This window comes from Globicephala melas, chromosome 3 (genome assembly GCF_963455315.2).
Source record: "Globicephala melas chromosome 3, mGloMel1.2, whole genome shotgun sequence".
Lineage (NCBI taxonomy): Eukaryota > Metazoa > Chordata > Mammalia > Artiodactyla > Delphinidae > Globicephala > Globicephala melas.
The window spans coordinates 83,268,971-83,286,408 of record NC_083316.1 but is presented as its reverse complement, the minus strand read 5'-3'; the positions used below and the strand labels follow the sequence as shown (position 1 = coordinate 83,286,408).

Below are 17,438 nucleotides of genomic sequence, written 5' to 3'. Positions count from 1 at the left end.
TTACTATTCCATGGTTGAAGGAGAATTTTCCTCAATTTCTGTTGTGCTGGACATGAACAAGGCAACATGAAGCCACTGGTAACCATCTTGTGAACATGACGGAAAACAACTTTGGGAAAAAGTTTATTCTATGCTAGAGGAAACAGGGAGAGAACCTAGGCCCTTGATGACATGACTGATAGAACTGTGGCTGAAGCTCACCATCTTTAGACCTTCAGAAATGTTTAACAGTGAATTTCCTTATGATTTTAAGGTAATTTCAATTGGAGTTTTTCCTACTTGCAATGAAAAGTATTCTTTTACAAAAAGATAAACTAAATAAGCAATAAAAACAAAACATAACTAAAAGCAAAGATATATTACATATAAATAAATACAATTAGACTACACTAATAAATGAAATAAGATACTAAAATAGAATCACAAAGCAAAACCCACTATATAGTAAGTTAAAATAAAATACCTAAATAAATTGACACTATAAAAAAATAAAAGGATGAATAAGGGTATATCAGGCAAATGCAAGCCAAAATAAAACAGGTCATAATCTTAATATCTGACATTTCAAAAGCATCCAATGAGGAAAAAAAATATTGTTATAATGGCAAAGGTAAAACCCACAATGGAAATTTAACAGTTGTGAATTCATTTGCAACAGAAAACAGCCACGTACTGTACAGAAAAAAGTAAAGTAAAAACCACAGATAATAGGAGGAGAACTTAACAGTAATCTGTAAGTGGAGAGTTTAACTTACCTCTCTCTCAAGTCATGACTAAGCATGTGGATCAAAGGAAAAGTCTATAGAAAATCTAAATAATATCTTTAATCAGGATATAATATATATAAAGTATAAAACAATAAAGAGATTTTGTATAGTACTCCATTCTCTGAAAATAGAGACTAGATCTTCCACAAAAATTGACCCATGTAAAGAAAACTTTACATGCCAATAGTTTGGTACCCAGGATTCCATACAAAGGGACAACTGTTTCTACTTGGACTCCTTATCACAAGGGACTCCTTCAGGAGTGTAAAAATTGTTCCCATGGGCAAGAATGCTGCTATTTGTGGTAGCACCAGGTACAGAGAAAGAGAATTAGAGAGAGGCTAGAGAGGGAACTGCTGGGCCATCACAGAAGTGATCCCAACCTGACCAAGAATAGTATGGCTGCCTATACTGTCCAGAAAATAAGGCAAGGGTAAACTGACAGAAAACTAATGAATGCTTTATGTAAGGCAAACTTTGATAAGCACACAAGTAAAGATTGAGAATTTTTTACCAAAGTATGAACACAAAACAAAAAAGTAAAATCTTAGTTCAAACTGGCATGGAAATAAATAATAGTGGACGTGCAGGGTAGATCAGAGTCAGCAGAACCTGGAGAAAAATCTAGGTGACCTTGATCAAAAAACTCTTCCTTTGTCTAAAGAGTTTTAACAAGAGAGTTCTTGAAGAAGAACTATCATTTAACTTTTCTCTCACAATTGCCATCTATCACCCTCTTGCTCTAGGTATGTATATATTAAGCATACTGCCACATGTTCTCTGTTCATTTACTGTCTACCTTCTGCCTCCATTTCCTACTCAAAGGAAACATGATATAAAGTGTTCAGCATACTTTTCTCCATAACCCAAGACTGTACAACACCCCCAAAACATTTTCTAATAGTTAAGAATGGACTACAAGAACTCATTAGAACCAGAGCAGCAGAACCTGCTGGCACTGGACTTCAAGGGCAAAAAATAGGTTTGAGTTCATATGCAGGGTTTTTAAGGGGAAAAGATTGAATAATGCACTATGAAGACTAACAGGCCAGGATAACTGAACAGTACCTCAAGCTGGGCTTTCTCATCTCTTTGCTGGATGGAGGATTAGCTATGAGAAGAAATCTCTTCTAGTATTTAAAACAAACAAAAAACACACTTTACAGGGATAGAATCAAGTGAGAAACATGCTTCAGTCAAACTTCCATTGAATGGTGATAACTATAATTTCTTTTTGTTTGTTTTGGAAAATGAATCTAAGGTTCTTGCAAATAAAACTGTCCTGTCTACACAGCAGTTATTACCAAGTTTGGCGACTACAGTGAAATCACAGTTCTTGTATATCAATGGAAAAATGTGACTTGCACTGAACTTTCTAGTTAGTTTCTATTGTGATAGCTATGGCCAATACTAAGAAATTTTATCTAATATCTAAGATGAGCATTGTTTAATATTAAAATACTTTTCCTCATTCTACTTTGAAAGTTAAAAGTAAACGGTCAAAGAAAAGAATAAAAAATAACTTGCCATTTAAGCCATCCTCTGATTCTAGAAATAAAATATTTTAATTCAGTTCCATTTAAAAAATAAAAGTAGTTTCTTTAATCTGACAATGAGCACATTAACCACATTTTCACATACAGAAAGCTTAGGTACATTCAACTGTTTACAAGACATGTCTCCATGTAATACATTTACATTCATGGGAAATATATAAACTTATAGAATTGTATATATTTGTGACTTTTGCATCTGGTACCTTTTAAAATGAACACGTATTATGCTTATTTTCTAAAGTCAATTCATATATGATGATTTAAGGTTAGGAGAGTCTCTACTGAAGGATTTTAATAGCTGCATTCATACGAGAATTCAATAATTTTTCTAAACATAAGCCTCAAACTAAAGCTTTAGCAATTTAAGTTACCTAACTGGCAATGGATGCAATTCTTATCAGGATGTACTGTTTGGTTTACAGTTTAAGTCATTTCAAGTGGTTTATACAATAATTATTTGTGCATCAGGGGAAAGTAAGCACCAAGGATAATAAATATTTTTTCACATTATAGATGAAATCACAATGCAATAATCTCAATTTCCCTTCAAAATCTAACCATTTGAAATGAGAATGTATTTCAAATGCTCAATCTTTAAGTTATCTTAGTGAGATCAACTGATATTCTAGAGATAAGAATGGAAATGGTAAAAATAGGTGCTATACATAGTATCTACTAACAATGGAATTCAGATACTCTTCTTACATTGATTACCTCCATTCTTGAACTCAGTTTTTTAGATCTAAAAAGAACTCTGAAAATAACTAACATTTATAAACTTGTCAACTATATCTTAAAGAGAAACTCTAAAGATGTCTTTCTTGCCAATATACAAAGAAAAATTGTCCTGACGAACAAAAGCACCTTATGGTAAGGAAATATATAAAGAAAATATTTTCTACAAATGTATGTGCATAAAGGTATAGTTATCCCAGCTGCATATGTAATATTTTAAATAATACACAATAAAAATTCAAAGCATAGATTGAAAAAATAACCCATATGCCAATACTCCAGTTATTAAATATTGCAGCATATATGTAATCATAACAATTGGGGAAAAAAAGGTTTCTAATCTATATGGTCAATGAAATCTCTTTGGAAATATGCTTTTTAAAAGTCCCCAGTATGGTCATCAAATTTCAAGCTATAGGTTTTTGCAGCCCAGATGTGATCCTCTGAAAGTGAAAATGTGTACAGAGGCCACCTCACAGGTTCTTCAGCAAACAGCATTACTGTGTGACATTGGCACAGGCTGTCTGGGTTTTCCCATTCCTCTTCTTTACCACAGGCACACAGTAAACATCACATTCAGAACAACAGATCTTTATCACCATAAGTTTTGCTACTCATAAAATGCTAATAAACATTGTTTTAAACATTTCCATATCATGACAAAGGCCTTAACTGAATATATACAAAGAATTCTCTAGATGTCATATATCTTTAAATTAATACAGAGATGTATAAGGAGACACAAATTACTTGCTTTGATACTTTTCAGTCAAGGTTTATTACGTGTCTCTTTCTACTGAACACGTGATTTTTTATAAGTATAATGAGTTCCAGCTTCTGCTAAGAAGATTTCATTTTTTTTTCGCAGTGTTTTTTTTGTGTTCATGCATTTCTGTTTTGCTACTCACACCCTTTTTCCGAGATGAGGTATTGGGAACAACCATACTAGAAGGTCCGCTGGGAGCTATACATAAAAAGAAAAACTACTGTTTAGATTTTCACAAGCAATCCAAGTTCAGATAATACAAAATAATCAACAGAAGTTCAAATAACATAAAACAAACTTCTCTTTTTCCCTGCATTCTTCCTGGGAAACTCATTTATTCCATCATTTTTAATTAACATCTAATGTCCTAACGACCTTCAAATTTATACTTCTGGTCCAGACCTTTTTCCCTTACCTCAAGATCTGTATATCCTGTACATCCTACTACAAACCTCTATATAGATATTTGACAGGAAATATAAACTTACCATGTTTAAAACGGAACTCATCATTTTCCCTATAAACATCTATTTTCTTCAGTATCTCCTATCTTACCACTATCTAAAAAGCTGAAAGATTAAAGAACTAGAAACATTCTTGACTTGGGAATCATCCTTTTATATCCAAACCAACATCAAGCCCCAATGAGTTATCAAAAAGTTATTCTAAGCCAGGTTACACTTTTGTATGGATGGGCAAGTTCCTGCCAGACCAATCCTCCTCCTGCAGGTAACAAGTATAAGTGCAGGATAAAATATGAAAAAAACAACTACCTGAAGACACTGAAGAATGAACAAAAGCAGGCATATACTAGAAAAGAATCAATATTTGGAAGAAGGGAACAACATGGAGTTAGTCCCCCATGCCCTTTTTAAAAAAGCTTTAGGCTTAAGGACAGGATCCAGTCTGCCCCATGTGGAATGGCTAAAACTACAACATAAAACTCAGTCCTACTAGCATGAAGAACCAGAAGAAAAGTATTGGGGCAAAAATAGCTGCTTGGAAGTCCAGTGGGGAATCCCAAATCTTTGTGTAAACCCTGATCAAGTGTGTGACTTGAGCAGAGTAAGCTCCTAAGAAGTCCGGCTCAGGCTAAAAGAAGTGAAGTGAAATTTGAGCTGTCAGTCACTTCAGAAGACATAGGTTTTCAATCTGAGTTCAGCCAAGGTTAACTCTTTGCTTTAAAAACAATCCAATACTCTTTGGAGGAACATAAGAGAAACAACAGAGTCCAGTGTTTGTCTAGGATACAATCCAAAATTACTTAGTATATGAAAAACAGGAAATAAACCTTCCTTCTTGGGAATGAGAAAATTTATGAGACCAATCCTGAGATCAGCCAGATTAATAGACAAGAATTTTAAAGCAACTATTTTAACTATGCTCAAGAACAAAGGAAAATATGCTTATAATGAATAAAAATATAGGAAATCTCTGAAGGAAAAAAACTACAAAGAAGAATCAAAACAAATGTCTAAAACTAAAGAATAAATATATGAAATAAAATTTCACTGGATGGGTTTAACAGCAGAATAGAGATGACAGGTAAAAGTGACTATCAACCAGGATTTTATTACCAAAAAAAAAAAGTCCTAAGCATGCCGCAGTCAGACTTCTGAGAACCAAAGATAAAGGGAAAACACTGATAGCAGGCAGAGAAAAATAATCCATTAACCCATTGCATACATAGGAACAACCAATTCAAATTAACAAAGATTTCTCATCAGAAATAAGAGGAATGACAAGATAGTGGAACAACATCCTTAAAATGCCGAAAGAAAAAACTTTCTTCCCAAATTCTCTGTCCAGCAAAACCTTTCAAGAATGAAGGTAAAATAAAGATTTTTTTTTTTTTTTTTTGCGGTACACGGGCCTCTCACTGTTGTGGCCTCTCCCATAGCGGAGCACAGGCTCCAGACGTGCAGGCTCAGTGGCCATGGCTCACGGGCCCAGCCACTCCGCGGCATGTGGGATCTTCCTGGACCGGGGCACGAACCTGTGTCCCATGCATCGGCAGGTGGACTCTCAACCACTGCGCCACCAGGGAAGCCCAAAATAAAGATTTTTTTTTCAGATATAGTAACAGATCTGAAGTATAAGAAATGGTAAATAGATTCAAGTTGAAGGGAAATGAAACCAGATGGAAACAAACACTTAAAAGAAGAAATAAAGAACATTAAAAATAGCAAATATGTGGATAATTAAAGACTTCTTTCTCTTTTTAATTTCTTTAAAATACATATGACTCTTTAAAGCAAATATCATAACATTGTACTGTAGCCTTTATAATACATGTGGAAGTAACACATATGGGACACTATGTGTAAAAGATGGAAAGAAGGGAAGGTAAACACACCTATACAGTTGGAAGGTTTCTACATTTTACGTTAAGTGGCACAAAATTGACTCGAAGTAGACCATGAAAAGCCAGAAATATGTATTTACTGCTACCAATAAAAGAATAATGCAAAAAGGTACAGCTAAAAAGCCAATAGATAAGTTAAAATGAAATTCTAAAAAATACTGAATTAATAAAAAAAAACAAGAAGGAAAGAATAAAGGAATAATAATCAGAAGGAATAAACAGAAAATATAATAAAAGAGTAGACCTAACTCAACCATATCAATAATTACATTAAATGTTAATGGACTATAAACACTACCTGTAAGGCACATACTGTTAGAATGGCCTTTTAAAAAAGCCAAATATATGCTGTCTAAAAAAGATCCCCTTAAATATGAAGATAGCTTGGTTAAAAAAAATATACATGTGCATGAAGACCTAAATAGTCATTTCTTCAAAGAAGACATACAGATGATCAATAGGCAAATGAAAAGATGCTCATCATTGCTCATTATTAGAGAAATGCAAATCAAAACTACAATGAAGTACCACCTCACACTGGTCAGAATGGCCATCATTAAAAAGTCTACAAATTACAAGTGCTAGCGAGGGTGTGGAGAAAAGGGAACCCTCCTACACTGATGGTGGGAATGTAAACTGGCGCAGCCACTATGGAAAACAGTTTGGAGGTTCCTCAAAAAACTAAAAATAGAGTTATCATATGATCCAGCAATCCCGTTCCTGGGCATATATCCGGAAAAAACTATAATTCAAAAAGATACATGCACCCCTATGTTCACAGCAGCACTATTTACAATAGCCAAGACATGGAAACAACCTGAATGTCCATCGACAGATGAATGGATAAAGAAGATATGGTATATATATATACAATGGAATACTACTCAGCCACAAAAAGAATGAAATAATGCCATTTGCAGCAACATGGATGGACCTAGATGAACTTCATGGACCTAGATGGACTTCACTTATCACACTAAGTGAAGTAAGTCAGAAAGACAAATACCATATAATATCACTTATATGTGGAATCTAAAATATGACATAAATGAACTTATCTACGAAACAGAAACAGACTTACAGATATAGAGAACAGACCTGTGATTGCCAAGGGGGAGGGTGGGTGGGGGAGGGATGGATTGGGGGTTTGGGATTAGCAGATGTAAACTATTATATATAGAATGGATAAACAACAAGGTCCTACTTTAAATTAAAGCACAGGGAAGTATACAATATCCTGTAATAAACCAGAATGGAAAAGAATATGAAAAAGTATATATATATATAAAACTGAAACACTTTGCTGTACATCAGATATTAACACAACATTGTAAATCAACTATACTTCAATAAAATAAATTAAATATATATATATATATATATATATATATATATATATATATACCATGCATACAGTAGTCATAAGAAAGCTGAAGTAGCTAAATTCACATTAGATAAAATAAACTTTAAGACAAAGCATTACTAGAAATCAAAGAGGGAAATTTCATGATGATATTGGGGCAATACATTAGGAAGTCATAACAATCAAATGTGTATGCACCTAATAACAGGGTTTCAAAATTCACAAAGTAAAAACTGACCAAATTAAAGACGGAAGCAGACAATTCCACAATTGTGAGTAGAAACTGCTCTCTAAGCAACTGCTAGAACAATCAGAACCTCCTCTCCCTTGTACGTGTTGCCATCCCCCAAAATGGTAAATACGCAGAAGATCTGAGTAACATTATCAACAATCTTGACCTAATGGATACTTACAGAATGCTACATCAATAAACTATGGAATAATTCTTTTTTAGTGCACTTGGTACATTTATTATGCATCTAAAACATAGAGAACAATGCACCATGATTCAAAGAGTATTCAGGTCTTAGGTCTACTGACTACTAGCTACATGAACAGGGACAAGTCATAACCTCTCTGCAACTTTCTTCATCTGTAATGGGCAACAACACAATCAAATAAGCCAAGTAAAAACAGAAAAAAGCTGATAAAACATAGTTGAATTTGGTAGTTACAGCACCAGACTGAGAATGGAGAGATTAAAATACTCTAGGGAAAGAGAAAAAAAAAATCTTTCAAACAAAATGACTAAAGTGATGCCTTGGCTCAAGAGAAAAGCAAAAGAAGACAAGACAGTCCATAAATCAGTTTGGAAAAGTATGAGTATGAAGTATATTTTATTAACATATGTGAGGGAAAGGGGGGATAATTAATGGAGGAAAAAAACCCCAAATATGTAAATAGGCTACAATAACAGAGTTCCTAGAGTCTAATGATCCTACTTAAAAACAGATCTTTACATCTACAAAGCAAGCTATTATTACTCCTCTAATTGCTATATATATATATATATATTTTTTTTTTTTGTGGTACGCGGGCCTCGCACTGCTGTGGCCTCTCGTGTTGCAGAGCACAAGCTCCAGACGCACAGGCTCAGTGGCAACTGCTCACAGGCCCAGCCGCTCCGCGGCATGTGGGATCTTCCCGGACCCGGGCACGAACCCGTGTCCCCTGCATCGGCAGGCGGACTCTCAACCACTGTGCCACCAGGGAAGCCCCTCTAGTTGCTATATATATATATATATATATATTTTTAATTGCTATATTGAATCCACAAATTCACACACACTCCTAACCTGGTTTGCTGCTTGCTTTAGTACTCTTTATGGTAGCTTCTGGCATTGGGAGGATCTTTGCAGGTGTATATGTATTTAAAGATACTTTTCTTCTTATTATTGGACTGGAACGTGAAGCTGAAGAGGCTGGAAAAAACAAACAAACAAACCCAACATGGTAATTCAATAATTTTCTGACAATTCTATCAAATCTAAACTAACTAGATTACAAATAATTAAATCAGATTGTCCTCCTATATCACCCAGATGAGATTTATCTTCAAGCAAAAGAAATTTAAATATTTTTTTTTCTTTCTAATTAAGGTGGGGAGATTGAGAGGTGTGAAAAGGACAAGTAGGTACAATTCTTAAGTATGAAGTCCTCTGGGAAAGGATAGGCTGGAGTTGGGGAGCTATTGGCATGACCTTTTGGGTTCCTAAACAAAGGGAGTTAAGGAGATAACAAAAGACCGATTTGCCTATTACTGCAATTTTGGAAGAGGACCTGATAGCAATAAACACTGTGTCTCTGAAAAATCAATATGTGGGCCAATTATGGCAAATGTGCCTTTGGTGGTTGATACCTACACTGAATGAATACAAATTTCACTGGCAGAAGATCAAAGTAGCCATTAATAAAATAATACACAAATGATTAAAAAGTGCCTAAAACATCCTATAAAGCACCACATCATTACTTAGCTCTTTTCTGCTTGCATTTTTTATCCTATTATAACTTCCACCTCTAACTTATCCAATTAGTATTCTCACACCTTTTCCACCAACATGATATTGTCAGTGCCTCATTGTAAGCTATCTACTAGTTACCACAAAATTAATTTTGTCCTAGGTGAGAAAAAAGTCTGTGAATGACAGATATTAACAATGTCTTCTCCCTTGTTATGAATGCCACAAATTCAGTATAGTTCTATATTATGATGTTACTTCCTTGACAATCCAGGGAATTAAGTATAAATTACATAAATATATTGTGACTACTAAATATTTATTCTGCAGTTACACTATACAATACAGGATTCAGATACTTCCATCATAATTGGAACCCTATTTTCTTTAATCAAAGAGAATGGAAAAACCATACACTTTAGGAGACCTGGGTTTTAGTCTTTTTTTGAGCACTAACTGGTTAATTTCCTCAATAGTGTCTCTAAGTTTTTCTCTTAAAACAGTAAGCTTTTCTCAAATGAAATCTTAAATAAAACAAATCAAAGCAGAGACTCTGATTGAAGCAACCACAGAAGACACAGGCCTAATCACTCAGCATCCTTCTCTTCCTCATGGAACTTCCTAAAGCTCTTGGGAATATACTTTGAAGACCAATGAATTAGATTAACTCTAAGGTTTATCCAACTCTATGAACTGCATTAACTATACTTACTTTCTCATCTAGTTCCCTTAGTAAGTAATGGAATGAAATTTTAAGAGAACTAGAGGGGTTGGGGTACAACTTGTGTCCATAATATAGAGAAGAGTTAATGAGAACTAGAAAAGGAATTTAATATTTCATTTCATTAATATACCTCAATAATACACTCTGAGGAACTGAATTCACTAACCACAGAAATGAAGCCATCATAAGGTAGCAATGCCACAGCATAAACATTCAAAGATGATCTTTTTGTAAATATTCCACCAAAATTCTCTTTCCAAAACAGATGTCATTACTGCTACTTTACCTTTAAGTCATTTACTGAAGATCTTCTAAACTCAAAGCAGCATTAATGCCTACCCTAAATTCTTATTTACTAATTACAGTCTTTCTTTAATCTCTATTTTAAGATTATAAATCCCTGACCCAGGGAAGCACTGAAATGCCAAGTATAAAGAAAGGTAAAAGAGAAAATGAGAATTTATTTATTCAGGTTCTCTACTACGTTCTGAGGAGTAGCATTGTCCATTCTATCAGCTAACAGAGAATATAAAAGGAAGAACATCCTTCAGTTTCCTGACTTTGACTTTATAGCTTGCAGGTTATTTCATTTGGAGTATTATCAATTCTCAGAATCAGACACATTCATATGTACATTTAAAACTGAAACCTACTTCCCCAAACCATTCCTAAAGTGAAATATTTTAGAGCATTCACACCAAGATACCTCTCCATTACCCTTAATGGTTAAAAGCTGACCTCTGCCACCAGATGTGAAAGAGAAAGGCAAAAATGCAGGGGGCACTGTTTGGACAGAATACACTGAATAGAACTCTGCAGAATACTACATTGTGGTTCCCCAGGAAAGGGAGGAGAGTAACAGCAACACACAAAAGTGGCTTTCATCCCAAGACCTCCAATTTCATTCTTGGGAAAAACATATTTACAACATTCTCCTTACAAAAAGGAGTTGGTATACATAGAAAGTTTGTACCTTTCCTAAGATATGACTAGGACTAGCAAGACTTTTAACTCTAAGCAGAGCATTCTCTTTCAGAATGAATGCTTCCTAAACTGGAAATTCCAATGTGTCAAAGAATCCTACAGAGCTGAAAATGACAACAGCCAGCTGACTTCTCACATCTAAAAAGGTAGCCCTGAACATTTCCCAAACTGAAGTCCCTCAGAATAGTTCTACATGATGTTTAAATGCATTACCAAAAAAAGTGTTTTCTCAGCAAGTAAGTTCTGGAAAATGTGGGTGTATAGTTTTCTTTATAGAAAGAAGAAACTTAGCTGTTTATATGCTGATGAAACTACACCTCTTGAAAGGGAGGTGGGATATAATAAAGTTTCCAAAACTTACTTAGCCACAAACCCCCTTTTTTTTTTTTTTTTTACACAGAGGAATTAACCTCTTCAGAATATTTTCTGCAGAACACAATTTAAAAAACTGTTGTCCTAATTTGCTCTCTTTAGTTAAGGGCTCTTTCTGAGTCTATATGACTGCTTATCAAAAGTGGTGAAGGGATGGGCATGTGGCATGTGTAGGTTAATACAGACTGATGTTTTGTCATTTTTAAAAAGCTTATGATAAAATGACATACAATAGGAATGTGAAAATAAGACCATGACTCTATATTACATGTTGCTGATTTTATTGCTGGGTCTTAGATTTTTCCCCCCTTTCTGTAAAAAAAAAAAAAAAAAAAAAGTCTTTGCGGAAGAGTCAAGACAACAGCCTGGTACATTGCATATTACACCAAAGAATTCTAAATAATGTTCTTCTCTTTCTCTCCTAAAATTCTATTTACTACCACTATTGAATTTATGTTTTTATAATTATTTTTATATTCAGATAATCTCTATTGCCTAAAAATCAAATAATAATAATAATTTTCCTACAAATTTCAGGGGTCTTCTGTGGAACTTCACTTGATGGAGAAGCAATGGAAGCAAGAAATTCATCCACCTGCTTTAAAGACAGGGCATTGTGAAGAGTTTCTAGAGGACAAATAGATGGCACCATCGAATACAATTCAAAGCCTGAGGGGAAAAAAACAAAAACAAAAACAAGAGTTGGATATCTTAAAAATCATTAATTAAAAAGGAAGAAGACCATTGCTTAGAACCAGACAGTTTAGATCTTTTCAATCTATCACATGCAAACACACGAGATCTCTGAAGTCATGACACCAGATGCTATGCAGTATGGGGTTGGATCAGGATGTGACAACGATTTCATTTTAAATGTAACCACATAGTACAGCATGCACACAATTTCTTTCTCTATTTTGGTAAAATCTAAGAATAATACTTAAAGAAAAAAACCTGGGGGAATAATAAACAGAGAAAAATACAGGTTTTTTAGTTTTTACTTTTTAGAATCAGCTCTATTTGATAGGTGAATAAGCTGATGCCATAATGTGTCCCTGATGCCAGAATGCTAAAGGTAATTTCTTGTTGAAAAACAATTAAGCGATTACTTGTGAAGAGTGATTTTAAATACTTTTCTAGTCATAACAAGGCCAATAATACTCTCTAGTGTGACCCCAAAATAACATCCATTCATTTACGCTGAAATTAAAATTCCAAAACATATTTCACCTACCTTTATTGAATTAACACAATAATTCTATTTTTGGAAATTGCTAGCTGAGTGAAGTCAGGCCAAGTAAAAAGCAATACAAAATACATATATGTTTGCATTCAACAACGGCACAGGAATACAAAAATTTCATGAAACAAACCATGCAGATATGTATTAATACCATCAGTGAAACAAAAGCACTTAAATATACAGTTTTTTTAAACAAATAGGACATAGGTTATTCACTTTTTATAAATATTGCCTACTTTATTCAACTGAATGGCTTTTAAAATTGCTTTTATATACAACTAAAATAACAAGTCTTTCTGCATGTACTTTTTCAAAAATTTAAACTAGTTTTCCTCCAAAAGAAATACTTTTAATGTTTAGTTTCTACATAAAGTCTAATATTCTTAACTTAAAAGTAAAAATTAATTAAACTCAAATAGACTGGAAAACTCTCTGCTTCAATAGGCATGTGCTCATTTTAACACTGACTGATACTTATTTAATTTTGGGAGAAAATACTGACCTAAGAACTGTCTAATTCTTAGTTGCAATAGGGAAACTCTGGTTAAAAGAGAATCTATCTTTCAATGAAAACAACAAATCCTTTGATTAACAAAACTGGTATGTTTGATTTTCAGGTGCAAACCAAAGCATGACAGAACATTACATATACTTAAAACAAAACAAAACTATAATACCATAGCAGCAGCTAAAGCACCTAAGTTAAGCACTAAAGAAATTAGGCTTCCACAAGTACTACATTTCTTTAAAAGTACAAGATTCATGCAAATAAGCGCAAACCCTTTCCTTGCATTATGCTAAACTTAATACTGTGGCTTTTTTATCCTTTCCTCAGAATGTTTATAAGTCTTTTGTAACAACTATTTTCTTGCACTTGCCTGTTAGATTTTATAACAGGCAAATGACAATATAATCAAGCCCCTTTGGACTACATCTTTTTCCATCTATCCTTAGTAAACTTTTTCTTTAATGCACAGTGAAAGGGTTAGCGCAGCAGTTTAAAAAGCCACCCTGCTGTCATGTTTAGAAGCTATAAAAACATACCACTGGAGCCTAGAAATTCCACAGAGGAAACGGACCAGCACCTATAGAGGTGTAGGTGTTCTGCACAGAGGCCCAGAAAATAAGGTAAAGCACTGTCAGAAGATACTTGTTTCACCATGTTCTTTGAACTAAAGATGAAGGGGAGGGGTAAGTCCATAATATGTGTTAAGATGGAAAAAACATGAAAGTTAAGGAAAAGAAAAAGAAAGAGTCAAATGACAACTCATAGGACAGATAAGACAACACAGCATAAAAAAGAAAATTTGAAACCCAAAAGAAATATTTATAGAATTGAAAGGGATGCATTTTATATGCATCAAGTCACACAATGTGTGGAAAATCCACATTTTTAAAAAAGTCTAAACCAAAAGAATATAAAATTACTCTATTTTCTGTTAAACTTAACAAAAGCTTTTTTATTTTTAAGCTTCAGTAAACAAAGATTTCTCCTATATAAAACTTGCAATACTGGCTATAAACACATAAGCATTTTGTATAAAAACTATAGTCAGTCTTAAATCTTCAATGTCTCTTCTTTAGAATTTTGTGACTTCGGTTTTCCTTGTGACTTCGGTTTTTCTTGTGACTTTGGTTTTTCTTCTAAGAAGTTCTTATGCATGTGGGTTCTTTAGAAGCTGCAGCTGTATCAAATAAGGATCTTTTTCTTCAAAAAGTAGCATTTAAACAGCTACAATGGAGGGAAAGCACATTTAGCTTTAAGGCTAAATTTTCACTTGTTGAGGATTAGATCTTCTTACTCCACCTTCAAGAAGTATTAGTGCACTGTTAACTTAGGTGTGCTGTTAAAGGATCCAGAAGGAGAAGAATGACTATAAACTTGTGTTCAATCCCTGAGCTTCATAATAGTTTCTGAAAGAACTGACCTGAGTTTTTGAAAGACTTACTTACAATTAAAAAGAAAAAGAAAAAAAATTGCATGGATAAAAACAACTTCATTCCGAATAAAAGCAAAAACATGTATGTTTTCTTTTAAATTCTTTGATTCTGAGTTATTTAAAAATGATTAGTAAATATTCCCTCTTGTCCCACATGAAAAAAGCTCTATGTAAGAAAGCTGTAATAGTGCAAAATTCAGCTTATAAATAATGGCCACAAAACCTTCCTGTTCAGCCTCAAAAACTGAATTTAATTGAACTGGTTGTCTAGATTTTTAGCCTAGTCTTCTTCCTATCAGGAGCCCTCCAAATCCTAACAAAAAGCAATGATACCCCCCCAAAATTGGTTGCTCGACAGCAGCAAACCATATTGCCACATGAGGACAAAGTGAATGCTGAATGAAGTTTTCAGAGTGCTCCAGACCAAGTTGGGTTTTGCTTTAGACAGGGATAAATAATGTTACACAGTGAAACCTGCATCCCCTGGTTCCCAAGAAGTTTTCAAAGACACATCTCATTTGGCTATTTGACAAGTGTGGTTCTGTATTTTTGTTAAATAGCTCAATGAAACAACCATGTGATCATGGTTGGGAGAATTGGAAGATTGGGATTGACCTATATATACTAATATGTATAAAATAGATAACTAATAAGAACCTGCTGTATAAAAAAATAAAATTCAAAAATTCATAAAAAAATAAAATAAATTAGAAAGAAAAACACATTAAAATTATTAAGAATTAAAAAGAAAATAAATAATACTAACTGTATTTTTAAAATTCCATAGATTGATCACTTGAGAAATCAGAAGGAATTTTTAGGTGCTAATTAAGTATTAAAACTCATCATCAGTGTGGTCATTTAAAAGTTTGATGAGTAGTGCTAAATTATTGTCTAAATTACAGATGAAACAGGGAGCTAGACAGTATCAATATTTTGGGTGAATAATAAGTTAGAATTGTATGCCAATTGAAATTAAGGACTGAGAAATGAATGATACTGTATACCCCACATATTTTGAAACAGAAGAAAAATAAAAAAGGATGAAGCAGGGGATTATCTTTTAAAATAAAAGCAAAACGTACCATTGGTTGGGTGTCGAGCAAATGAGATAGAAAACCTTTTAACAGCAGAACCGCGTGTGGCGTCTGAGAAAGAGAAAAACAGGTACCTGAAATTCATAACAGCTACCAAAAGAAGGACACTTAAAAAAAGAGGAGGAAAAACAAATATATAAGGAGGTTAGAATTAGGTGACATGCAGAAGGGATGGTGAGAGAGAGAAATAAGCCAAAAACTGGTTAAAAGAAGTAAATGGCTTGATGATAGAGGCAAAGTGTTTAACGAAATATACAAAAGAAAGAAAAGCAGGATGAGCTGGCAATTCTGGGAAAGCCATGTTTTACTGAGTAAAATAAATTTGTGGATACATGAGAAAAAGTTTCAAATAAAGCTAATTCAGAAAGGGCTAATAAACACTCCTATTAATAAAAGGGGCAAGCTTCTGTGAGCCTCAAGAGATGTTCTGAATACTATAATTTAAGGTGTATTAACAGTAATGAGAGGATTTCCTTCTACTAGGCGTCCTAAAATATTCTCATCTTATGTTTATTCTTATAAAAATATTGCCAATATGATATTTTCTTCTACTTATAAACATTCCATTCACTTTATTTATTTAGATCAATACTAGTAAATAAAATAAGGTTTAATAATGAACAAACGTTTAAAAGATCAAAGAAAGATTTACTCTTTACAATATGGCTTATCAACTATTTAAAAGAAGAATACATATGATGTAGTTCTAAATTTCATATTTCAGTGAAATACTCACTGAACAAGTACTGTAAGTCTAACTACAATTAACTGTTTGATGAAACATGGACCCAAGTAGTGAATAACAGAGCACTGATAGTCACTTAGGCAAAGGGTGCTAGGATTCCACTTGCATCAGTTAGTGGCCTTAGGCTTGCCTTTGAGAAATATCGTATGCTCATGGGTGTGTGCATGGGTGTAGGTATGAATCTGTGTGTGCATGTGTGCACATACCATCTATGCAGCCAGAAGAGGTCAGCTTTTTACGATGAGTACGAGCATAATCCTGTAGGTTAGGTGCGCTTGAAGAACCCCCGAGCACCGAGGTGCTAAACAGGCCCGCACAGTGAGACCCTGATGGGAGTTAGAGAAAATACATACAACAACGGGTGTTCTTCTATTCACATTGGGAATTCATGCAGCATGCAATAACATGGCTTTTACCACACATACTTGGCAGTGCCCTGAACAGGCTCACAATTCACTTTTAATGTCAACTTAATACAATCACCACCACCATTTATCATATGTACAAATGGAGGCATTTTACACTGGAGAAAATGTTCTTTGAGGAAAATAATATGCCCACACAATAATTAGACATATACATATTTAAAAAACACTATCATAAAAATTAATTTAGGATGATAAGGAATTCTGTCAATCAATATGCGTGAGCAGGCCATATAAAAAAACTTCTCCTAGCATAAATTAAATCATACTAAATCAATATTTTTGAATGTATATCTGTAAATGAAGAAGCTTTCCTGATGCCCTTGAATTTGAGTTATCAATATCTATTATGAAATTTGTGAGAAGACCAGGTGAAACAATTCCTTTTAAGTGGT

General features: G+C 33.8%; 1 protein-coding gene across 21 annotated transcripts in view; it reads right to left on the bottom strand.

Moving 5' to 3' along the window:
• Positions 1 to 2,308: 2,308 nt before the first annotated feature.
• Positions 2,309 to 17,438, bottom strand: part of PPIP5K2 (diphosphoinositol pentakisphosphate kinase 2) — a 75,562-nt gene continuing 60,432 nt past the window's right edge. For 7 of the 21 annotated variants that reach the window (XM_060296070.1, XM_060296068.1, XM_060296075.1 and 4 more), the window contains 6 exons: positions 16,825 to 16,944; positions 15,862 to 15,924; positions 13,881 to 13,940; positions 12,122 to 12,262; positions 8,848 to 8,973; positions 2,309 to 4,022 (listed from right to left, as the gene is read on the bottom strand). In XM_060296070.1, the coding sequence (XP_060152053.1) occupies positions 3,910 to 4,022; positions 8,848 to 8,973; positions 12,122 to 12,262; positions 13,881 to 13,940; positions 15,862 to 15,924; positions 16,825 to 16,944 (623 nt within the window). In that variant the 3' untranslated portion in view covers positions 2,309 to 3,909. The other 14 variants (XM_060296076.1, XM_030848802.3, XM_030848783.2 and 11 more) reach the window with 4 other exon arrangements.